Here is a 25,105-nt window from a genome sequence, read left to right as displayed (position 1 = left end):
TAGCCGTATATAACAATTTAAACTGATAAGCACCAATAACTTTCACTAAAAAAAGTAAAGTAAAAAAACTAATAAATAGTTTTTAATAAGTATTTGATACATTAATTTTTTAACTTGGAGCGCATTCGAGAAGAAAATTTCCTCGACGCTATCTATGATAGAAAAGATTAAATACTTTTATTGTATCCAGTGTAATTAAATGTTTACCGCTGAAAAAATGACTTTCAATTTAAAAAACTTGCAATTTTTAGATTAAGATATGACTATATAATCAGTAAATATATTATTGGTACATAATAAAAGTAAATTTATGATAATCTTCTACCAGATTTTTTAGGTTAGTAAATATTTTTCTCTAAAAATCTATAAAAATTATTATTTGTTAAATTATCCAGAATTTTAGACCTGTAATCTATCGAATAAATGTATAAATTTATTTCTAAGTTGATAATATCATATTATTTATACATATAAATTGATTTTTTTGCATTTACAAAAAAAAAAAAAGCACAATTTTAAATAGTCTGAACTTTGAGGCTCGATATCTTCGAAACGGTTCGACTTACGCAAAATGTCATTCAAGCCTTTTTTGTAGAGCATTAAATTTCTTATAACGACTATTTTTGGTATACTTATAAAGTATCTCGTTATCGTGTTACAAAATTCCAAAATTAAAAAAAAAATTTTCCCATGTTATTTAAATGAGAAATAGAAAATTACGCGTCGCCACCTCAAATATTAATAGTAAGAGCTCTCCTTTAAACAGGGCCTTTTTCTCAATGTACTCTAACGGTTTTTCAATGTTCTCCGAGAAACAAAAATTTTCGGTTTTTTTGAGACACTCTAATATTGACCGTATTTTTACCGTACAATACCGTAATTCTACGGTATTTCAGATCCGCCAGAGCGGCCATTCTATGGCGAAACAGTCATTGCCCAGGCTTGGGTAATCATTGGGCTGGGTAATCAGCCTTGGCCCAAGCATGGGCCAATATCGGTGCGCCAAGCTTGGTTGCCCATAAATAATTTTATTTTTGTTTGAAAATGATGATAAGAAATGAAGATTAAAAAAATCTCTTTATGTGCATTCATGTAAAATCCATAAAAACTTGATTCAACTTTGAAGGCCTATAACTTTTAAACCGTTTAAATTAATACACCATGATGTTAACCCTTCGTCACTCGCAGTCTTTTTTAGTTTCTCGCTCGCACTATAGTAAGTCTCTATAGGTTGAGTAGTTGTTAGGCGGCGATCTTCTCATGGCGCGAGTGAGGAAGGGTTAAGATCGCAAGGGCAGACATAATTTCTATTTTTTCCTAGTGTATTGTAAATAAAAATAATGAATTTTAATAATACCGGCACACAAAAAAAAAAAGTTGTCAGTACTGTTGACCGGACCTACCTATCTTTATGTATTTTGACGCGCTGAATCCAAATCTGAAGTCAGTTTTGCCCGTACACTGTCAAAATTTGGAGTAAAATTCAAAAAACCTAAAAAAAGGCGAAAAACTGCAGTCACAGCGTCGAATAAAATTTTGTGGACCCAGATCAAGTATGATTTTTATGTATTTCAATTCACTGAATCTGAATCTGAACGTTAATCACCCCACTGAGCCGTCAAAATTTGAAAAAATAGCAAAAAACCCTAAAAAATTGTAATAAATCATGAAAAATCGAAATTATTGAGATAAAAAAATTTTTTGATTCAGATTGAGTATGTTTTTTATGTACTTTGTTTCACTGAATTTGAATCTGAAATTTTGACCCGTTGAAGTTTTAAAATTAAAAAAAAATTTCAAAAAACCAAAAAAATCGGGAAAATTACGGTTATAAATATAAGAAAAAAATCTATTAAACACGATTATTAATGACTTAGGTGCATTTTCATAGATGGAATATGATCTTAGAATTGGAAATTTCACAAAATTTTTAAATCTTCAAAAAATAGCATTAGTCTAGTCGAGAAGTTGATTTCTTGCGAAAAATAGAGCTCCTTCTCCTAAAAATATGGTCGATGGCTTTAATGATCCGGAATGGCATCTATAAAATGACGTTTTTTGAATTTTTTCTGGAGAAGAAAATTACAATTGTTATTAACAAAAAACTGTTAAAAAAATTAGCCGTCCAGCTTTTTGGCAAAATCTCAAAAAGTATAAGTGATAGCTCAAATATTAAAAAAGATTCTGAAAGAGCAGAAAATTTTAGTAAAAAAGTTCTCGACTCCCGAAATTGTAGCTCCAATGTTTATAATTTTAATTAAGCGTTGAAAATCGGCTTTTGCGCGGCAGTTTCGGCATGCGCGCGCCGCCACTCTGGTGAGCGTAGTTTATAAATAATTTTTTTAAGCTATTAAATATTAATTCAAAAATTTGAAAAAATTCTGGTGTCATCTAGACACTTCAAAAAATATGATTCCGCGGTAATAAAAATTGTATCACCATTTTTCAAAAAATTATTCAATTGGTAATTAACATTTTTTTTATGGGTTTGTGTTGTTATAAAAGGCGGTATAAAAGTTTAAATAATTAATCTATAAATTTTCGAACATCTTGGAGCCCTTTTTATAAACACACTCAACGATATGGCGTTATAAAAGTTTATAAAATATTATTATTTCATTAATTATTTATTTTTAAAGCAACAAAAAAATTAAAAATTTAAATAATGTATGTTAAATAATTTTTTTTTCTTAAATCTGAGTGATTACTGATTTTAAATTCTTTTTAGGCATCAAATGATTATTTTTCAAATTTTTTTATGCCATTTGTTTATAAAAAATTTATAAACAAATGAATTAATTAAATATTTTTGAAAAAATTTTTTTCACTACATTGTTAGCGTAAAAAAATTATGATTTTTTAAAAAAAAATTTTTTCTTAAAAACAATATCTTATTGTTTATAATCGTTTTTTTCATATTTTGATTGTTTAAATAAATGATTAAGGAATCGTTTTTTTTTTTTAAATCACTAAATATATAGTTTATTAATTGCCCTTTTTTCAGGGGTACAAATGCGGACCCCCGTTCCGCTAACAAATAGATCCTTAAAACTAAAAAAGATACAACCAAAAATTTACTTAAAACACTACTTGCTAACTTATATCTATACATACAGAGTTTCCATTCAACCACACTATAATATTTCCTTACATATCCTTATCCTTATCCTAGTTGGCGAGAAAAGAAAAAAGAAACCACCTTGGTGTAAAAAAAAAAATCGCCTCACTCATCTCACTCTCTCCTCCATCCATCTTACACACACCCATAACTTCCGCTTCCGCAGCCATTGATTCTACGTTACCCTCCCTTCTTACTTTTTCCAACCCGCTGTTCCCCAAAGCATTTCTATACTTTTTAGCCAATTTTCCCCTTGCCCATCCTCCTCTAGTACCTCAACCCTCATCTCCTGCCATCCTTTTTCCACCCCTAGTCCTGAACAAACCTCCCATACGTGCTCCCATGACTCCAACTCCAACCCGCAAACATTACAAAGTTTGTTATCCCTATCTTCCCAGTACCTATTCCCTTTCAAACAGTCACCTAGTCTAAACCTAGCATACCTGCTCCACCTCTCCTCACTCCAGCCTTTTTTAAGGTAAGCCGGAATCCCTGGACCTTTTACGAATTTATAATCACTGTTGCTTCTTGAACCCCAGATTTTTTCCCATCTCTCCTTTTCTTGCTCCCTTTTGTCCATTTTTACCCACTCTTCTCCTCTCATCTCTCCCTCTTCCCACATCCTTTCAACTTCAATAAGGTTCTGCCCTCTATCCTCGTAAAAGTCTCCCCTTTCCGCTTCCCAACCGACCAAACCTCTTCCTGCCCTTATTCTCTTTCTCATTTCCATCCTGCATCTCCACGCAATTAACCCACCTCCTCCCTCCTCTATTCTTTTCTCATAGCTCCAAGCCCTCAGTCCTGCTCTACTTTCTAGCCAGTCTCTCTGAAGTTCCTCTCTCACCAAGTAACCCCCCACCCTTCTTGAGACCCCGAGCACCCATCTTAGGTATCTTTCCTGAATTTTTTCCATTTCCTCTCTACCTTTCCATCCCCAAATCTCAACTCCATAGCTCATTACTGACCAAACCAACCTATCAAATAGCCATATCCTTCTAGCCCAATCACTCCCAAATTTCCATTTACCTAGCCCCCAGATCTGTCCCAATAACCTCGCTCCCTTCGCTGCCCTCTCTCTCACATGTTCTCCTTGATCTCTGTTTTGTCGCAAACTCTCCAAGATGGAGAATTTCCGTAATTATTTATTCTTCTTGAACTATTCAGGAACCAGGATCAGGAATTCTTAATTTAAAATAAAACACTCGGTGTTGGGGTGAATAATTATAATAATTTATTTCCCAATGGGAGAAAACTCTAGCAATTACTAGAGAAAAACTCCTCGAAGATAGATACAGTCGTGTATGATATGAATAAGTGTGTGTATGTAAGTGAAACAATTGCACTAGGTGTACAATAAGGGTGAGAAAGGATCTCAGCCGCTATTAGGTTGTTGAGGTCAACCGGTACCTGTTAATAATGATCCGAGAGGATCTGAGGATTTTGATCCGAGAGGATCTGAGGATTTTGATCCGAGAGGATCAATGTGCGTTTGATCTGAAAAGATCGATTCAATTGATCCGAGAGGATCGAACGTATTTATGATTTGAGACAATAAATTGATTAGTTAAATTGAGATGAAATAGATTTTAATTAGTCAATTTGAATTATTTCGTGATTATAACTATTTTTAATTTATTTTGATTAATTATGCATTATTCGCGAGAATTTAAATACATTGTAATATTTGATGATTATTACATGAGAAGCACTAAGTTCAATATTTTTAATATAAGTTAAATTGCGTATTATGAAGCTAAATTTATTCGAAATCTAATTAATTATTATTCATTACTGAAGAATTTGAAGTTAAATCAATATTTAAAGGTGATGAAATTACGCGTCTTATTACCCGGCGTGTAAGTTAAAACAATGGCCGCGACGCCACATCAAAGTACTGCGTCACAACTATCAAAAGTGTTTAAATTTAATTACGATGAATTTATATTATTTTCACGATAAAAAATACGACTTTAATTAACTAGATGAGTTACTTTAATATCAGAATGGATGTAATACTATGTAATTGTTCACAATGAAAAGCACAGAATAAAATGAAATTAAGTGTTAGCGAGGCTAGCGGGTATATTGTGTCGGTTACAGGTCCCAAACACAACTGAACTTCGCACATGGCGTCTCGCGCCTCGTGCTTCGTGCCGGCCGGGCTTCTTCCCGCTAACTCATGGTGCGAAGGTGCAGCAGCCATTACAAAACGTGTTATTGGACATGTTCGCGGAGAACAGTCATAGAAATGACTCTTGTTGAGTCTCGAGTCTGGTTAAGCTTTTGGTATAGTTATGAGAGTCGGGGTGACCAACTCTCTTTTGCCTTGGCGGCAAAACAATCTCCGTTCCACCTTATTACATATCCTAAGTACGTATACCTATCAACTTCTTCTATTTCTTCTCCGTCTTAGTTCCATCGCACCTTTCTCTTCCTGCCCCCTCCTTTCCTGAATCTCATGATCTTAGTCTTCCCCACGTTCACCTCTAACTTCTTTCTCGCCACGAATGTCTCTAGTGTCCTTATCATCCCCTTCATTTCATCCTCGTTTTTAGCCAACAGCGCTATATCATCCGCGTAAGCTAGAGAGAGCACTTTCTTTCCCCCGGATAACTCTACTCCACCCCATCTTCCCTTTTTCAGTTCTTCATCTAGATCCGCTAAAAACAGTACAAAGAGCAGGGGGCTTAATGGACACCCCTATCTTACTCCTTTTTCCGTCCAGAACCTCTCTCCTAGCTCTTTGCCAATCCTCACACGTTCACACGTTTCACTCAGAACTACCTCATATCTTCTCACTAGACCCTCGCTCACTCCTCTCTTCCTCATAGCCACACTTAATTCACTTCTGTCCACCGTATCGAACGCAGATTTAAAGTCTACGAACAGCACCAACATTTTCCCTTTATCTTTACCTACTTCCCGATTGATCAGATAATTCAAAGCGTAAATATTATCTATGGTCCCCCTCCTTTCTCTAAAGCCAGCCTGCGAGTCTGGAAGCAGTCCTTTACTCTCCACCTCCACCTTCAATCTCTTCTCCAGTATTCCTACGTAGACTTTATACGCCGTCTGCATAATCGAAATCCCCCTGTAGTCCTCCACCTTCGAACCATCACCTTTTTTCCTAATCGGAACAATCACTCTACTTCTCCACTCGTCCGGCCAACTCTCTCCATTCCATATTCTTTGACAAATCCTTCATAGTTCCCTCAGCACACTTTCCTCTCCGTACTTCCATACTTCATTCGGGATTCCATCTTCTCCTAAAGCCTTAAAAATTTTTTAGCTTATCCACCACCTCTTTGATTTCTTCGTACGAAATATCTTCTTCTAAGTCCGTATCGATTGACTCACTATCTTCGGGCAAAACCACTCTCTTTTCCTCCACTCCCCCAAGCATTTTCCTGAAGTGCTCATCCCACTCCTCTATCTTTATCTCTTTATTTATATTCTCCCTCTTTTTCCTTCCTTGATTAACCACTTTCCAAATTTGAGCTTCCGACTTCGCCGTACTTATATATTCCTCCCACTTTCGCTTTTCTGCCTCCTTTTTCTCCTTACACATTTTCCCGTACTTCTTTTTTTCCCTCACATACTCTTCCTTTTCTCCTTTACCGCGCGTAAAATTGTTTAAGGCTCTCCTTAACTTTTTCTTCTCCTCTCTACATTCACTATCCCACCACCCTGTACTTCCTCCTCTTTTTCCAACTCCCTTTTTCGACTCCGTTAGCGCACTTTTAATTCTTCCCTTAAGATCTCCCCAAATTTCCTCTGCCACATTTCTTGAAGTTTCTCCTTCCCCAAACTCCTGTTGAAACTTTTTTATTCCTTCATCCGACCATACGCCTCTTCCGGGTACCTTTACTGACTTTCTCCCCGCATCTTTTATCCTTTTCCCCCAGGTCTCTACCTCCACCACAACCGGGAGATAATCAGAGTCGGTTCTTTCTTCTATTTTTAACCCCTTAATCTTGTCCCTGCCTCTCTCATCAATCAATACTAAATCAATTACCGAACAGCCCCGTTCCCCGATGAATGTCCAAGTCCCTTCCTCGTCCCCCACCACGCATCCATTCAGAATTGCCCAGCCTCTTTCTCTCGCAAACTTGCATAGAACTCTACCCTCCTTGTTAATAATCTTATCTCTCGAATTTCTCAACTCTATGTCCTTTTGCTCTCCTATGCCCTTTAACCCCCCATCATTCCCCGTCCTTGCATTGAAATCGCCGCCCATCAAAATTTGGATATCTCCGACCTCATCCATCCATCTGCTCATAAGCTCCTTCTTTCTCTCTAAATCATCATTAACATAAACCCCTATAATCCACCACCATTCATCTCCCAGCTTAACCTCTCTTTCCACCCATCCCTCTGCATCCCACTTACCCCTTTTTCCAAGTTCAATTCCCTCTTTTACTCCCACTAGAATACCACCTTTTGCCCTGCCCCTTCCTTTAGACGTTATCGCCTCCTGTATGTCCCACGTGAACCCCTTTTTCCAGGAGTCCTTTACCTCTGCCCATTTCTTATTATTTGCCCACGTCTCCAGAAGGACTACGATATCCCAACTTTTTAATCCCACCCAGAATTCTTCATCCTTATTCTTGATCCCAGCTACATTCCAAAAACCTATCTGAAACGTCGAAACCCCCCTCCCTTTGTACTTTTCCCTTAATTTTCCTCCCCCCTTACCCCTGTTACCATCCTCCACCCTCATTCGTTTCCCTCCTGCAGTTTCCACCTTCCTTCGGCTTCATCCCAAATTCTCAGCTTTCCATTCACCCACATTTTCATGTAACCTACTTTCACCGACTTGCCGGTTGCCCTTTCCTTTATAGCCTCCTCAATAATAATCCTTCTAATCCTTCTCTCCTCAAAGGTCAGGTCATCTTCCAACCTAATTATCTCCCCTTTTAGCTTGTTCTTTGCCAACATAACCTCTCTTTTCTTTTCAAACCCTTCCATTTCCACTAGGACCATCCCTTTCCCTTCTTCATCCACTCCACCAATCCTTCTTGTACTTTTTCTACCCCCAACTACCTCCAATTTAGCCCACACCCTGTCTACCTCCCTTTTCCAGTCTGTTCCTTCATTCATATTAATCCCTTTTATAATTACATTCCTTCTCCTTGCTTCTCTCTCCTTTCTTTCCGCCCCTGCTTCCAGCTTATTTAGTCTTCTTTCAGTTTCTTTATCCAGCACACTATCAATCTCCATTGCTTTTTCCCCAAAGGGGTTTCCCCTGTTATCCTGCTCCAAGGGGAAGGGGACTTCCGTTTCCGGTGCCGTAGTGTATAGTCGCGTATTTACGCTGTGATTTATTAAATCTTTAGATCTCTGATAATTGGGAGTGTTAGTGGACGATTTTAGGGTTTAAGTAAAGCTAAAAAAGAGGGGTTGATTTGGTCATATAAGGTTGAAGGGGTGTGGGTGGTGGTGTGTAGTATAGGGGATATAAAGTCAGGGAAGTAGCTGGGAAGAGGTTGGGTTTCTTGTGGGTGAGGGGCTTGGGAGTGTGGAGAGGTGTGGGGTAGGGAGAGCGTCGGTGGCGCGGTGGTGAAAGTTAGAAGTAGAAGTGTGTTGGTAAGTCGAAAGGAGAGCGGTAGATAAAGCAGGTTCTGGGATAAGAAATATGCCGGATGGTAAGGAAGGGAATAAGGCGGGAAACTCGAACTGGTTTCAAACGAACTTTAGGCTAGAAAGAACAGCGAGTACGGGGGACTTGGAGGATCCGTGGGCAAGGGGCAGAAGAATTAGGGAAAAAGAGGAAGAGAGCAGTCTAAGGAAGGATAAGGAAGACAAAGAGGTACTCAAGAGAAGTAAGCTGCAGATTAAGGATCAAGAGAAGAAGGACAATCTGAAGCAGGCCGAAATGGAAGCGCTGATGAAAAAGTTAGGAGAGTTAGATAAAAGGATAGTGCAGGAGTGCAAGAAGGTTAGTGATGAAGTTGGGCAATTGAGAGAGGAAGGTAGAAAAGAAAGAGAGAAATTTATGAAGAAATGGGAGGAAGAAAAGTTGGAGATGAGCGGTAGGATTGAGAAGCTAGAGAAAAGGTTTTTTTTTTTTAAATCATAACGTTCATTTCTTAATATAATGACAAAAAAAATTTTTTTTTTGTCAACAATTTATTCATTTATTTATTTAACAATTTGTTATAAACTATTTTTTTTTTATTTTAATTCTTTTCTGAAAGATTAAAAAATTACAAAAACAGCAACCTTCAACAAAATAGCAAAAAAAATTTTTTTCGATTTTTTAAAAAACATTCGGATTTTAAAGCACGACAAAGTCTAAGCACTGACTCGATTTGTCAACAAACAAATTGCTGTAACGTTGCAACTATTGCAGATACAGCTTTCGACTTTCAAGTCGTTTTTACACAGTATGAACTAAGCTTTCATATAAATTTTAAACCTAACGTTTATCTCTTTTAGTTCTTTAATTACACGCATTTATTTATGAAAATTTTCATTTTATATTTCTTACAATGCTTATATCTCATAAACAAATAATGTTATGACTAATATGCTTCAGAACTTATTTTTTACTTGATATAAAAATAACAAATTGTTTATAAAATAGACAATCAAAATTTAAATAAAAAAAAAAATTTTTCCATAATTATATTGAGAATTGTAAATGATGATTTAAAAAAAAATGATTTCTTAATAAATAATTTAAATGGTGGATAGATGAAAAAAAACATTTATAAACAATTAAAAGATTTTTTTAAGAAAAAAAATTTTTTTTTTTAATCATTATTTTATTAAGACAAAAATATGACAAAAAAAAAATTTCAAAAATATTCAATTTATCTATTTGTTTATAACAAATTTTTAAACAATTAATATTAAAAATTTTTTAGCTTAGCTACTAGACGCAATATATCAATACAAAAACAACCGAAATTAAAAATTTAGGAAAAAAATTTTTTTTTGTAACATTAGCCGGATATTTCAATTTTTGATAACTTTTAAAAATCATTATAAACAAATGAAAAAACTTTTATAAACTTTTACTACGTGGTTTTGTTCATTATTTGTATAACAAGAGCTCCCAAAAGAAAAAAAATTTATAGAATTGAATTGAATTGAATTGAATTTATTGATTTATGCCAAAGCCTTCACTGGCCAGATGGCAAAAGAAAAATATACATTTTGTGAATACAATACATTTTTTAATTTTTAATTTAAACATAATAATTAGAATTTATATATAATTATTCATAATAAAATATTAGTAAAGGTAATATTGCTTATATGCTAATTTTGAAGAAACTGTTTAAGTGAGAATTAGAACTAATAAATTACAATATTTATGATTGATTTTAAAGATTTTGATTTTAATAATTTTAGTGATTTAATAACTTTTACTGATTTTAATAATTTTAGAGATTTAACTGAAAATTTAGTTTGGATTTAGATGTCTAGATTAAAAAGGTAATCATAAAGCTTATTTTTAAAAATTTCTATACTGGGAGCATTTATCATATTGATTGGTAAATCTTCCCAAAGACGAATGCAAGTAATTACAAATGATAACTCATAAATAGCTGTCGTAAATTTAGGTAACTTGAAATTTACATAATTCTTTTTTGCCGCAAGTCTTACAGAATGTCTAGTATCAATATCTTCAATAAATAGTTCTCGTGAGTAGCTATAGGTTTACCTATATTCAACAATTCATAAAAATAACATGCTAAGTAGTACATTCGGCGGCTTTTTACTGATAGCCATCCAAGCTCTCGTCTATATGGTGTAATATGTTCATCCTTTTTCAAATTATAAATAAAACGAATCGCTGTATTTAATGAACGTTGTAATTTGCAATTCTCATCAGCAGTACAACTAGTTAATACTATAGAACAATAGTCAATAAGTGGTAATATAGTTGCTGAGACTAATAACCTCCTAATGTCTTTAGTATAGATGTTTTTTCTTATTTTTAAACTATATAACGCTGAATTTATTTTATTTACAGTCTTTGATACATGCAAACTCCAAGATAAGTTATTTATGATATGAAGACCTAAGCACTTAATTAACTCTACGTAAGGAAGTGGGAATCCGTCAATTAAAATTGGTGGAATACCATTTGCTTGGAACTTTTTCAGCTTAGTACTTGAGCCAAGTATCATTGTTTTAGTTTTGGATAGATTCAATTGCAAGCCATTCTCTCTTGTCCAATCAGCAGCAGCCTGAGCATCAATCGTAATTTGTCTAATAGCGTCTTGTAGTTGATAGTCATAGAAATGAAGGTAAATGAATTGATCATCCGCAAACAGACCATAATGTGTATAAATTAATCGCTTAGCTACCGAGTTCATTACTATTAAAAATAATATCGATCCAAGAACTGAGCCTTGTGGGACTCCAGAGGTAGTTTCTAGGAATTTTTCAGGTAAGCCCATTTCATTTACAACTGATTGGGTTCGATTGGTCAAGTACGAGAAAAACCAAGAAATGGTCTCACTCGAAAAACCGAGTTCAACTAGTGTAGTCAAAATTACTCTTGGATTAACATAATCAAAAGCTTTTGTTAGATCAAATAGGACAATAAGAGTTAGCTTGTTTTCATCCATGGAACGTCTAATATCATCTATAAGTCTTAGTAAGGCTGATTGAGTGCTATGATGTTTCCTAAACCCTGATTGATATTTATCAAGCAGCTCATTATCTTCTAAGTAGCTTATTACCTGATTTGCAATAATTCTCTCAAAAACCTTGCTCAAATGGGATGTATTGGCTATTGGGCGCGTATCTGATAATGATTTTGGGGGAGTTACTTTATTGATGGGTATTATAAATATTGCTTTCCATGCATGAGGGAAAACTCCAGTGTCTAATGACTGATTAAAAAGTTCTGCAAGAAAGATTGAAATTTGAGGAACGTGATTTTTTAACCATCTAAGATCAAGTCCATCTGGACTATTCCCTTTAGATTTTTGAAGAGTCAAGTGTAGAGCTTTAGTCACATCACCTATATCTATTTCAGTCCAAGTAAAGGAAGAATTTACTTTACTTTTATGTAATTGGAAAAGTGAATTTACAAATTGATGGTCGCATGCTGGATGTCGACGTACCATAGCTGCAAAATGTTCGTTTACGTCAGACGGCTCGAAATGATTTAGAGGAGAAGATGTAGTACGTTTTACAAGGCCTAGGTGTTTTAGCTTACTCCAAATTTGAGTTCCGTAAGATAGATTGGACAGAGAATTTTTTAAATAATTTTCACGAGCACGACTTATTTCGTGTTTCAGCTCTTTCCTCATTCTTTTAAAAAGTTGAAAAAGATCCGTATCGTTATATCTTTTTGCTCTTTTATAAACAGCATCACGTTCTCTACATTTAATTTTTAATTCTTTAGTAAACCATGGATTAAGCGAACGAAAGACTGTACGCGAGTATAATGGTGCAAACTCATCGAGGACATTTAAAACATTGGTTTGAAAAATATCAAGTAGAGAATTTGGATCGAGATCATTCAGAGAGTCTCTTCCTATATTTAACGACAGCATAAGAGAGTTTGATAACGCAGTGTAATTTAAGTCAGAGAATCTCCGGTATGTAACTATTTTTTTATTTTGCTCAGGAACCTCGAGCAAATATTCACAATATAAAAAATCATGGCCGTTGATAAATGGTTGATTCGATTTATAAAATGACCCAAGTTTACTTTTATTATCTAATAATACTACATCCAAGAATCTTTATTCCTAATATGATGCGTTGAGTTATAAGGTACACAATGAATTGATAGTTCTGAGATAAATGTTTTTAGGTGCTTGGAGATATAAGTTGAGTCTAGTAGGTCACAGTTTAGATCACCTGTAATAATGAAATTTTTGCAATTTGTAGTTAATTTTGAATGGATATCAAAGAAATTATTTAAAAGATATATAGACACATTTTTTAAACATTTTTAAGAGATTTTATGAAAACTCAAGTCTACGAAAAATTAGTTAATTAACAATTGAAGAGCTTAAACAAAAATCAAGCTAAAAATTTTTTTTGGCGGGGCTATATTCCTTCAAGTGTCTAAATGACACTATGATTTATTCAGATTTTTAAATTAATATTGAATGTTATAAAAAAATTATTTTGTGTTGCATACTTTGCTTGGCGGGGACGCCTAGGCACCGAAACGGCTGCACGGAGCCTAACTTTCAACGTTAAATTAAAATTATAAATAATGGAGCTACAACTCTGGGAGTCAAGACTTCTTTTACTAAAATTATCTCTTCTTTTAGGATCTTTTTTCAAATTTCAGATATCTTTAATATTTTTGAAGTTATAGCTAAAAAACGGAGACTCCCTTTTTGTCTCTTCGTTTTTTGTTTATAACAAATGAAATTTTTAATGGCGGAAAAATTAAAAATTACCCATTTCGCAGAATTTAATTCTGAATCCAATGCATCAATCGCCATATTTTTAAGATTGGAACGACGATTTTTCGCATAAAACTCACTTCTCGACTAGACTAACAAGAGAAATACCAGAAGGAAACAGAAAACGTAAAAGGAGTCCACTGCGTAGGTCATTTGAAGATAAAAAAATTCGATACAAACGAACGACTGTCTAAAATTCGAAAATATGGCTTCGTACCTTCTCCTTACATGCTATTTTTTAAAGATTTAAAAATTTTGTCAGTTTTTCAATTCTAAGATCATATTCCATCTATGAAATTGCACCTAAGTCATTAACAAACGTGTTTAATAGATTTTTTTTCTCATATTTATAACTGTAATTTTCCCAATTTTTTTGATTTTTTAAAATTTTTTTAATTTTAAAACTTCAACGGGTCAAAATTTCAGATTCAAATTCATCGGAACAAAGTACATAAAAAACATACTCAATCTGAATCCAAAAAATTTTTTTATCTCAATAATTTCGATTTTTCATGATTTATTGCAATTTTTTGGGTTTTTTGCTATTTTTTCAAATTTTGACGGCTCAACGAGGTAATTAACGTTCAGATTCAGATTCAGTGAATTGAAATACATAAAAGTCATACTTGATCTGGGTCCTCAAAATTTTATTAATCGATGTGACTGCAGTTTTTCGCAATTTTTCACCTTTTTTTTAGGTTTTTTGGATTTTACTCAAAATTTTGACGGTGTACGGGCAAAACTGACTTCAGATTCGGATTCAGCGCATCAAAATACATAAAGATAGGTAGGTCCGGTCAAAAGTACTGACAACTTTTTTTTTTGTGTGCCGGTTTAATGAATAAATAATGAAAATTTAACCATGATATATTTTAGTTAGTTTTCCAAAAAAAATGGTTACAATAAAAAAGATTCAACGACGCCATTCAAACTTTCATATGGAATCTGTGTCAAGAATTTCTAGCTTACCTATTATTGAATCAAGTATAAAGATAGCTAATAATGTTTATCACAAAATCAAGGTAATAACATTTTAAGTACAATATAATTACTAGTATTATTCGACGTGTTTAATATTTTTCGATAGTTACTCCCACTTTAGTTAATTTAAAAAAAAAAAAAAAAAACAATAGTAGCTCATAGTTAATCGAGAGAATTTTAGTATCACCAAAAGATTTTTCAAATATTATTCTTCAATTGAAGAAAGGACAACTCAGATTTTTTTTCACTATAAAATTAAGATGAATGGACAAAAAAATAAAAAGATCTTATTCGAATCAATATTTATTTTTAAATAATACACACTGACTTTGATTTCTGATATTTTTCGAAGAATTTTATTGGAAATTCGGGACGATACTAATTATTCTAACTTTTCTATTTAAATAACCCCAGGTTTCCTTAAATTGATTTATTCTTATCATTCAATCCATCTACAGCGCTCTAATTCCTTGATAAATTGGAGTCTTAATACTGCTGAGCATTTTTTCGTAATTGCTACTGCATCAGTTCAACCAGCGATACAAATGTTAAATAAGCCTATTTTTTCAATTGATCGTCTTCTGTGTCAAAGTATTGACATTGTTGAAGAACGGATTCCAAACATCTGTTTACCACCAGAACTTGTAAGCATAACAGTATTACTGTATTCTTTTCAATAAAATTAATATTAATATTTACTAAGGCAGTTAAAAAAAAAATTTTTTATTTTTAACTTTCCGCTATGAAAATCAATGATACACATTATATTTTCAAAAAATCAAACCTAGGTTCATCGTTATTTCTTAAAAATTGTTAAGTGATTACCCTTTTGATTTATTTATTTTTTTTTTAATATACTAAACTTTTACATTTTCTGCAAATCCTCGAATTTTTTTAGAGAGGTATTTTTTCGACTTTATATTTTTCCAATTGAAAAAAAAATTTCTTTTTAATTTTGATTTAGTTCTTATAAACTTCCTCTGAAAAATTTTCAGGATGTTTGAACAGCTTTAAAATTGAGAAAGAATGAAAATTAAAAGCTTCAATCAAAAAAATTTTAATTTTTTTTCTAAAAAGTAAGAAAAAAAATCGAAGACAGTCTTGTATTAAAAAACCTATTTTTTAAAAAATTCATAACTTTATTTTTTAATAAAAAAAATTGCCCATTTTCAGTGCAGTGTATTTAAAAATAAATAACGATAGTAATATGATAATGATTTCTAATAGTATGAACAATAATGAATAATCAGTTATTTATGAAAATTCTGCATACTGAATACATGTGAGGGTTTATCAAATGCACATTCCCAGTTTCATCGTTGTGGTTTAATGTAGATTTAGTCCAGAGCATTGTTACGAGTACGAGATTATTGCGAAAAAATTTAATGAAATATTGGAATTTAAGAGTAATTTGAGAGTAACAAGTTTTTTTTTTCTCAATTAGTGCTTTTTAGTAAACAATCATTAATTAATATAAACGCTTTTAGTAAAATATTATTTTCACGGTAGAAATCAATAAATATCTCATATATATGTAAAAAAAATAATTAACCCGTCAGAACTCACGTGAATTTTAGTGTCTCACTTGCACTACAGCGCCGCTCTATGTCGGATGTTGTTGCGTGAGCAAAATGCTTATAAAGTGAGTGCTGACGGGTTAAAAAAAAAAATTATATCGTGTTTGTACTAAAATATTAAGTTAAAAGTTATCTGATTTCAAAAGATTCAAATTTTTTCAAGTATTTTTATTTTTATTTTTACTGTACCTTCGTCTCCCCCTCTTTAACTTGATTTTTTAATATAAATTTTTTTATTTCATTGTTCAGTTTATTTCTTGAGTATTAACTTGATCCATCTTATATATTGTTGTTGTTTTTTATTCTAGATGTACTCGAACACGCGAGAATTCATGAATAATAAGTTTGTCAAGCCAGTACTGAAACGAGCCGGAAGTGTAAAGCAAATAGGTAGTCAAGCTGCGAACGTAGCTGCTGATAAATTGGATGATGCTCTAACTGTTGTCGATGGATATGTTGATCGTTATTTACCAGAGGTTCTTGTGGATAATACAAATGAAAGTAAGACTACAGATAATTTATTTACATCACCAATATTAAATTGTTTTGTATTTTGTATTAAAACTCCATATTATCGTTTCACAATATCTTTTAAGCATTAATATCAATTTCTTTTCTTTGTTTTTGACCACCAAGAAAATAAAATAGATGCAAAGCCGAGTGCAATAACAACAAGTAAAACAGCTCGTACAATTCAGCATGGTGCTAGATTTTCTCGTAAGCTTCAGAAACGACTTACTCGTCGAACTATAGCCGAAGTCCAAGCACTTAAAAACCAAGGAGTCCAGTGTGTACATATGATCATGGATGTTATGAAACTAGTATAGTTCGCTTTTAATATTATATTTTTTTCAATAATCAAATGATTAATAAAAAATAATTACAGATCGTAACAAATCCGAAAATGGCATATAAAAAATCTAAAGAACTGTGGGCAATACTGAGTTTGGCAGAGCCAGAAAATCAAGAACGTCCTCAAACTCTTGAACAACTAATCGTTTTACTGACGCGGGAATCAGCACGGAGAGTAGTTCATATAATAAATGCGGCAACTGCATTAGCTACAAGGATTCCTCGACGTACTAAAATCATTATGATGACAGTTTCACATCAAATATTATCCATTACAGAATCCACCTTAAAAGTAATGCGAACTATTTTATTTCCGATATCTTGATTTTTCACAAAAAAAAAATAATTAGATTTATCATTTCTTAGATGGTTTCCCAAGTTAGTAAGCGCGAAACTCCCGAATTACAACTATCGGCTCTTGAATCAGCAATAAAAAATCTCAATGATACTATGAATATTTTATTGGTAAGTGAATTAAATTATTTATTTTACATTTTTTAATCAAAGCTCACTAATAGTCTTATTATTTGAGAAAACTGTACACGGAGAAAAAAATTTTGCTATAGGAACTCTATAGTAGTTAGTTGTAAAAAGTTCCAGTAGGTTAACGTATTCTTATAGTAACAACACCGTTTGGCTCCTGCAACTCTACATCGTTGAGCTCTGAGAGCTAAACGTTATTTACGTCTCACAATTCTACAGGATCGTTCTAACAAGGGGAGGATACGACCTTGGGGAAACCGATTTTGATAATCTTTGACGTAGTGGTAGTACACTATGTGGGTATACTACCTCTGAAATACTAAAGTGCAATACTCAAAAATGGCTGAGAAAAACGCACTCAAAGTTTACCCAGCACTATAATATATTAATAGGTAAATAATTGATACTTTAAATTATTCTTTAATAAAAAATTTTTCAATTTTAAACTTCATTTCTATAAATTATCTGCGGTGGTACAAACAAATAATAAGTCGAAAATTAAATGGAAAATTATACATTTTTTTAATTAATTAAAGCAATATTTTATAATTACGTATTGTGAGATATTATTACATGATACTGAGTGATACTTCTGATAAAAAAATCCAAAACAAAAAGTTTTTCTACACCAAGAACAACAAATAAATGCTGCTTTTTACAATGACACGGTATTTTTTAAACGGTCTAATGAGAAACACCTATCATTGACATTAGTAAAAATTTCTTGTGTCACAAAGCCCGCTGGCGAACCAGGCATATTCCATCATGTCTCGAAATATTGGCGCTGACAATTGGTGATGAATAATCGAATGAATTTTTATGCAATCCTCTCGGGAATGAATTTCATAATTCTTGTCTAGAAGTTCAGCGGTACTTTGCAATCGTTTGATAAAATTTTTCACTTGTCTATAGAAATAGACATCACATGGTTGAACTAACGGAGTACATTTTGGAGGTATAACTTTAAATGTGCATGTAGGCATTTTTATCATCCTGAAATATTTCATCATATAATTCTGGCTTCACTTGTCCTGTCCACGAGTCAATAATTAAAAGAAATTTATTTTTTGAACATATGGCATTAAACATTTCTCTAGAAAATTTTTATAGAGAGTAGTTGTCAGTTTTCCTGATTTTGATGATGTGACAATAACATTTTTGTATTTTTTTAAATATTCTTCTACGTTTTTCTTTATTCTTGGCCCAAAATCACCTGTAGGCTCTTGCAAACAAATAAAAACATGTGGTAGTAATTTTCCAGATAATGTTATGCTATATTGTGCAGTATGTGAGTGTGACACCTTGGTCATGTCTTGTACTTTTGCAAACACTGTTTTGCTTCCTTTTTCCGTCAGTGTCCTATTAAACATTGATTGGTATTGACATCCTGAAAATATGAATTTTAAAAAATCTAATGATTAACTTCGATTAAATTTAATAATGGAATAAAAAATAATTAGTTTACCGTTAGAAAATTTATATACCTATTTGATCTGTATTAATAACGAAGTCACTATCGAAGTTAGATATCAATTGTTTTGTTTGAATGCGAAACATTTCTGCAGAGGCGATAATTTCTGGCATGGTGTGAACTTCTTTGTCTGTTAAAAATTTTGTAATTTTGCGTTGACGAATGTTGTGTCTTTGTTTAAATTTTTTTACCCATGGGTCGGACGCTGTAAATTGAAGATTAGGAAACTGGCTGGCTGCAGCTAAAGCCCATTGCTGCAAATTTCGTGTAGTCACTTGTTGATAATTTTGTCTTGCCTCGACGAAGCGGTCATACGTCCAAGAATCAATCAAATGATATTTATCAAATTTAGTTCCACCATGTTCAACATCTTTTTCCCATACTTTCAAATGATCCATTCTCTTCAAATGACTACATCCATTTTTTTGTAATGTCTTTAGTTTCCATGAAGGGTGAGCTTTTGCTATGTTTAAAACTTTAATTTTATATTCCAGAGGAATATAATCCATCATTTTTTGTTTTTTTTTTTTCATCTGAAACATAGTCATCAACTGAATTATCTTCTACTGCTTCAAAATTTCCGTCTGGGCATTCTTCTTGAGCATGAATCAATTCTTGATCGCTTACGAACTTCTTTTTATTTAACATATCTAACGTATTATCATATAATTATCTACTAATCAACATAGCATCTTCAGATAGAGTGTCAGAAGATGTTTTTGCAATTAAATCACTTTCAAGAAGTAAACCTTCATAATACACTACTCCATCTTTTAGCCGTTGCTTCGATAAATCACTATGTAAGAATGTATCAAGAGTGTTTTCATCTCCATGAGAAGAACTGGCTTCGCTTGATGACATTTTATAAATTATAAAACAATTTTTAAAGTAAATTTCACTGCACAAATACGTCTGTTCGTGTCGAAATTCAGAAACTAACTGCTATAGTCAAGCTTCTGAAAAAGTGGTGAGACTAACATAGGTTCAAGGACAACAACATGACTATTCTTCCGGTGGGCCAACAGAGCTCGAATCGATGTACAGTTTACAATAACTCGAGGACAAGAATTATTGTACCCTCATACCATATTCGACCCTTCTTATTATCTGGCGCAGGTATATATTTTTCAGTTAAACTTATAATGAATATGAGAGTTATAAGAATTATTCATGAATTACAAATATCTCATGATACACACCGTAGATAATTTATAGAAATGAAGTTGAAAATAAAAAAATATTTTATTAAAGAATAATTTAATGTATCAATTATTTACCTATTAATATATTATAGTGCTGAGTAAACTTTGAGTGCATTTTTCTCAGCCATTTTTGAGTATTGCACTTTAGTATTTCAGAGGTAGTATACCCACATGGTGTACTATCACTGCGTCAAAGATTATCCAAATCCGTTTCCCCAAGGTCGTATCCTCCCCTTGTAAGACTATAACAAATTTTTGGAAGTCTGCTTAGTAATTTTTTTTACGATTTAGCATTGATAATTTAATAAATACATGCAGCAGAATGAATTTATATTGCCAACAATAATTTTATATGACAAATAAGAATAGTATTATGATAGAAATAAAATAATAATAGAACTTATATTACAAATAAAAATTATTTGTAAAATAAAAATATGGTCGTCACAAAATTATCTTATTTTCTTAACTATATCAATAAATATTGGACATAAAATCATTACCGTATATGCACGAGAAAAGATAAATAAACGAAAACAAATTTTATTTTGTGTTAAATTGGGTCTTTTTAATGTATTCCGATAACTTATCACTTATCACAATATATTCAACTAATAAATTAAATTAATAGTCACTGCAAATGAACCTTGAAAAACCATAAATACAAAACTGTTCTAACGAAATTCAATTTGACAAAAAAAAACCTATTTCCTTAAATAAATAAATTGGGAACTTAATTGTCCTCATATATTTTTAATAATATAGATTAGTAACAAAATAATCCTGTTTGGCATTTTAGAAGGTTATGAAATATGTCAGCGCACTCTACTACTGCGCTACGTTGAGCGCTCTCAACTATACCGTTTGGCTCTGAGAACAATCCCGTAGAGCTCTGAGAGCTCAACAACATTGAGTTATCAGAACTAAATAACATTTTGTTACTGTAACTCTACAACGAACAGTAAACTGTGTATAGTTGTGGTAACTCTACAGTTACGTTACCAGAACGAAATTTTTTTTTCCGTGTAGAGACAATTCGAAAAAGTTAAATTTTAAATAATTGTAAAAAAAAAATGTTTTTGTTGAATATTTCTGTTTGAATTAATTGTTCATATTCTATAATACATATAATGATCGTAGATTCTATAAATTTAACGATTCAAGAGTCTGTTAAGTATAGATAAATAAATGATTTTATTAAATTCTCTAAAATAACCATCATAGGAACGTATTGCTGTGTTTCTTGCTGGACGTCCTACATCGAGAAAATTAACAACACCACATCTACGAAGAAACCATAATAATCATATTACATCTACAACACATCCTATGAATGGCATCGATTGATATCTTCTGCAAAAAGAAAATAATATTCTAAAACCCTTCTATTCTAAAATATTCTAAAAAGTAATAAGTTAGAATAGCTTCTTATAGAACCTTAAAACATCGAGATCTGATAAAAATTTAATTCAGCAATATATTTTGATCAGGATAAATGTATAGATGTTAATTTCGATTACATTCATTTTTTATATGAAATTTTAAACTTAGGTAGTCATTTCAACAGAATACTTAAATTTTGTGTCTAAAAATTTATCATAGTCAAACCAAAAACTGAAACAAAAATCTTACTTGTTCAGTTTTACTTCTGTTAATTTTATAAAAATTTCTTTTTCTGAATTTAAGTGATGAGTGGTTGCTTATGTCATCGAATATTTAAATTATAAAAAAAAATTAGGCAAACGGTTGACCCTGAAGGCCATCCCTGCAACATCCCACCAATTCTATACCTAAACACTTGAAATTGCACTTATGACGTTTTTGAGCTCTTCGAGCTCATAAATACAATTTGAGTATTTTTTTGAGCTCTCCGAGCTCAAAAAAATAGCTTTTGTATGCTTTTGAGCTCTTCGAGCTCAAAAGTTTGATAGGTTTGATAAAACACTATTTTTTAAATTTTTAAATCGCAATGACTTTTGAATAAATGAACCGATTTTTACGCGGTTGGTAGCATTCGACGCAGTTTTTTAAGCTTCATGAAGAATCTTTGAGTTTAAATTGATATAATGCAAAATTTCGGAGTGATTCCGAAAAAACACTTTTTTCGGTTTTCTTTCGTCAACGATAACTCACGAACGAGTCAACCGATTTTGACCGGACTAGCGGCGATCAACGTGGTTTTTTTATGTTAAGAGCTGATTAGTTTTTGAAATTGATCGGTAAAGCCGTTTAAAAGTTATTCCAAAGAAACTCCATTTAAAAAAATTTTTTTTTGTAGTTTTTTTGCGATTTCTCAAAATCTACCGGACCGAATCGTTCCAAAGTATATTGAAAATCTAAGTTTAGTTGAGTCCTTTCGAATGGCACCAACTGCGATCAAATCGGTCAAGCCGTTCAAAAGTTATGAGAGGTTAACATAAATCCACACACACACGCACACACACACAAACACACACACACACACACACACACACACACACGCGCACGCACGCACGCACACACACACACACACACACACACACACACACGAACACACGAACACACACACGCGCACGCACACACACACACACACACACACACACACACACACACACACACACACACACACACACACACACACACACACACAGACATACAGACACCATCGCGGGAATAGTCAGGGAAGCTTCCTAGGACCTCGAAACGTCGAGATTCGATGAAAACTCGATTTTCGTAAAACGGGGTGAAAACAATAACTTCCCGATTTTTGAAAATCTTCCATTTTCTTAGCGGGAAGTTAAAAATATTATAAAAAATTATTTTTCGGGTAATGATACAATGTTATTTGAGTATAGGGTGGAAGTACCGTTTTTGGCCACCTTAGCACTGTTTTTGGCCAGTCAACATTTGAATTAATTTATAAAAAATTATAGCCATATTTTTGTTGAATTTTAAACAATTTATATTAAAACAAATTGAGTTTGTAATGGTTTATTAATATAAATTGATTTCTATCATTTATTTGAACAATAAATGGCCATAAACGGTACAGTGGCCACAAACGGTACTTCTACCCTGAATATTATGTTAAATCTTTCAATCAATTGTTCGCCTACCAAAATTCATTCAAGGATCAATTTTTGTTGTTTTTCGAAAGTAGTCTAAAATTTAGTCAACTTTTCACATTTAATATGATCATTAATAATTAATCATTTAAAATAAATACTAATCAAGAATACCAATCGTGTAGTTAATAATCCGAACAAAAACAGTTTCACTGTAAAAAAAATCACGACAAGTCCACGTTCATAAGACTATAAAGAAAAAAAAATTTTATTTCTTTACAAAAAGATATAAAATAAAAAATTAAAAAATCCAAGTAACCGATATGGTTGTATATGATTTTCGGAAATTAAAAAAAATTTTGTTGTAAATTTAAAAATTAAATGAAACAATTTTGGAACGTATTTAGTGTGCGTGGTTACGAAAAATTTCACTTTTTATGAAATTCCTAAAATCTATCTACTAGGACTTTTAAAAAAAATTGAAGTACACAATGACGCACACCAAGTACGTTCCAAAGTTGTTTCTTTTAATTTTTAAATTTACAACAAAATTTTTTTTAATTTCCGAAAATCATATACAACCATATCGGTTACTTGGATTTTTTAATTTTTTATTTTATATCTTTTTGTAAAGAAATAAAATTTTTTTTTCTTATAGTTTTATGAGCGTGGACTTGGCGTGATTTTTTTACAGTGAAACTGTTTTTGTTCGGATTTCAGTATTTTTTGTAATTATAATAAAAATTGACAATTTTAATTTAATACATTTCCGGTGGCAAACTATCCCCTTTAAGCTATAGTTCATGTAAAAGTTATTCTTGCACCGCCTGGCGTGTGTAATTGCAAGCTGTCAAATATCTTTTTTTCACTATAGTTTCCCATCTATTATAAGATTAGCATGCATCCTTATATTATTTAGTCTCTGGCCGTCCGCTTTTTACATAAGAAAAAAGTTAAAATCTAAAAATCTGGGTCGCTATAGTTTGTGCTGATTATTTTTAATAATTTTAAATAGAAATTATAAAGATAATTGATAATAATCAAGTAATACGCGTAATAAAAAGCATGAACTACTATTATAAAATATCAGATAAAAAATAAATCAAAATAAATTTGAAAAAAAATTTGTAACCTCAAAAAACCGTTCTGCTTACGGTATATACACACTCGGTAGTCTGGCTTGAGAACGGAACTTGGCGCCAGACTCTATCGAGTCTGTTGATATATTGCGAATCAAGGGAAGAAAGTTATTCCAACCCGCGTGGAAAATTGTTGTCACCTGAGCCGAAGACGAGGGTGACAACCACGCCGATTGAGATGACTAACTTTCTTCCCGCGGTTCGCATACTTCTTTTTACCTCACATCGCATGGAAAATTATAATATTATAAATAAAGTTATTATAGATAAAGTTTTTAATCTCATTCATAGTTAAGATACATAAAATAAAAAATACAAAATAGTCTTTTGTTTATACAGTGCGCGTCATTGATTCGTACCGGTTGAAAAATTTTAAGGTAAAATAGAAAAATCAAAATTTCGACATCTGTAAATAAAAAAATCAATAAAAGGAAAATCTTTATAAGCATCAACTTGAACGAAATTTAAAAAATAATTCACTGAAAATAAATAACTCAAAATATCAATCACGATTAAAATAGAAATTAAAAATATTAGTAATTAAAATAATCACACACTTTATAAAATAAATAAAAGTAAAATTATAATATTAAAAAAAAAAAGTGCCATTCAGCAGCCGAAATGGAAGTAGATTTCATTTTTTACTTATTAATTGAAATTACAATTAGATTTTAACGTACGATTTTTTTTTGTAATCATTAGACTCAAAGTTTACACAGTTATTATATAAAATTTATTATAATCAATAATTATTACATGAGATTTGTTAATTACTTATTATTTACATGAAATTTGTTATGATTAATCAATTTTGTATAATGTTGACTTAATTTTGGAACCATAAATT

The 25,105-nt window shown here is 32.1% G+C and overlaps 2 protein-coding genes across 5 annotated transcripts in view; one reads left to right on the top strand and one right to left on the bottom strand.

The window, feature by feature from the left end:
- Positions 1–21,760, top strand: part of LOC123274053 (lipid storage droplets surface-binding protein 1) — a 39,161-nt gene extending 17,401 nt beyond the window's left edge. The window contains exons 1-8 of one of the 4 annotated variants that reach the window (XM_044741549.1): positions 14,262–14,296; positions 14,386–14,531; positions 14,949–15,134; positions 16,376–16,568; positions 16,704–16,888; positions 16,954–17,211; positions 17,286–17,384; positions 21,300–21,760. In XM_044741549.1, the coding sequence (XP_044597484.1) occupies positions 14,403–14,531; positions 14,949–15,134; positions 16,376–16,568; positions 16,704–16,888; positions 16,954–17,211; positions 17,286–17,384; positions 21,300–21,422 (1,173 nt within the window). In that variant the 5' untranslated portion in view covers positions 14,262–14,296; positions 14,386–14,402 and the 3' untranslated portion in view covers positions 21,423–21,760. Of the gene's footprint in view, positions 1–14,261; positions 14,297–14,385; positions 14,532–14,948; positions 15,135–16,375; positions 16,569–16,703; positions 16,889–16,953; positions 17,212–17,269; positions 17,385–21,299 lie in introns of those variants that run through there. The other 3 variants (XM_044741550.1, XR_006511436.1, XM_044741551.1) reach the window with 3 other exon arrangements.
- Positions 5,819–6,196, bottom strand: LOC123274054. Its single transcript, XM_044741553.1, has one exon. The coding sequence runs from the start codon at positions 6,194–6,196 to the stop codon at positions 5,819–5,821; it is 378 nt and encodes a 125-aa protein (XP_044597488.1).
- Positions 21,761–25,105: the final 3,345 nt, after the last annotated feature.

Source organism: Cotesia glomerata, unplaced genomic scaffold, assembly GCF_020080835.1.
Source record: "Cotesia glomerata isolate CgM1 unplaced genomic scaffold, MPM_Cglom_v2.3 scaffold_20, whole genome shotgun sequence".
NCBI lineage: Eukaryota > Metazoa > Arthropoda > Insecta > Hymenoptera > Braconidae > Cotesia > Cotesia glomerata.
Note: the sequence above shows the minus strand (reverse complement) of the source record. Positions and strands in the feature narration are given on the sequence as shown.

Coding starts and splice junctions, on each gene's coding strand:
- LOC123274054 (XM_044741553.1), bottom strand. CDS start 6,196: ATGCAGACGGCGTATAAAGTCTACGTAGGAATACTGGAGAAGAGATTG.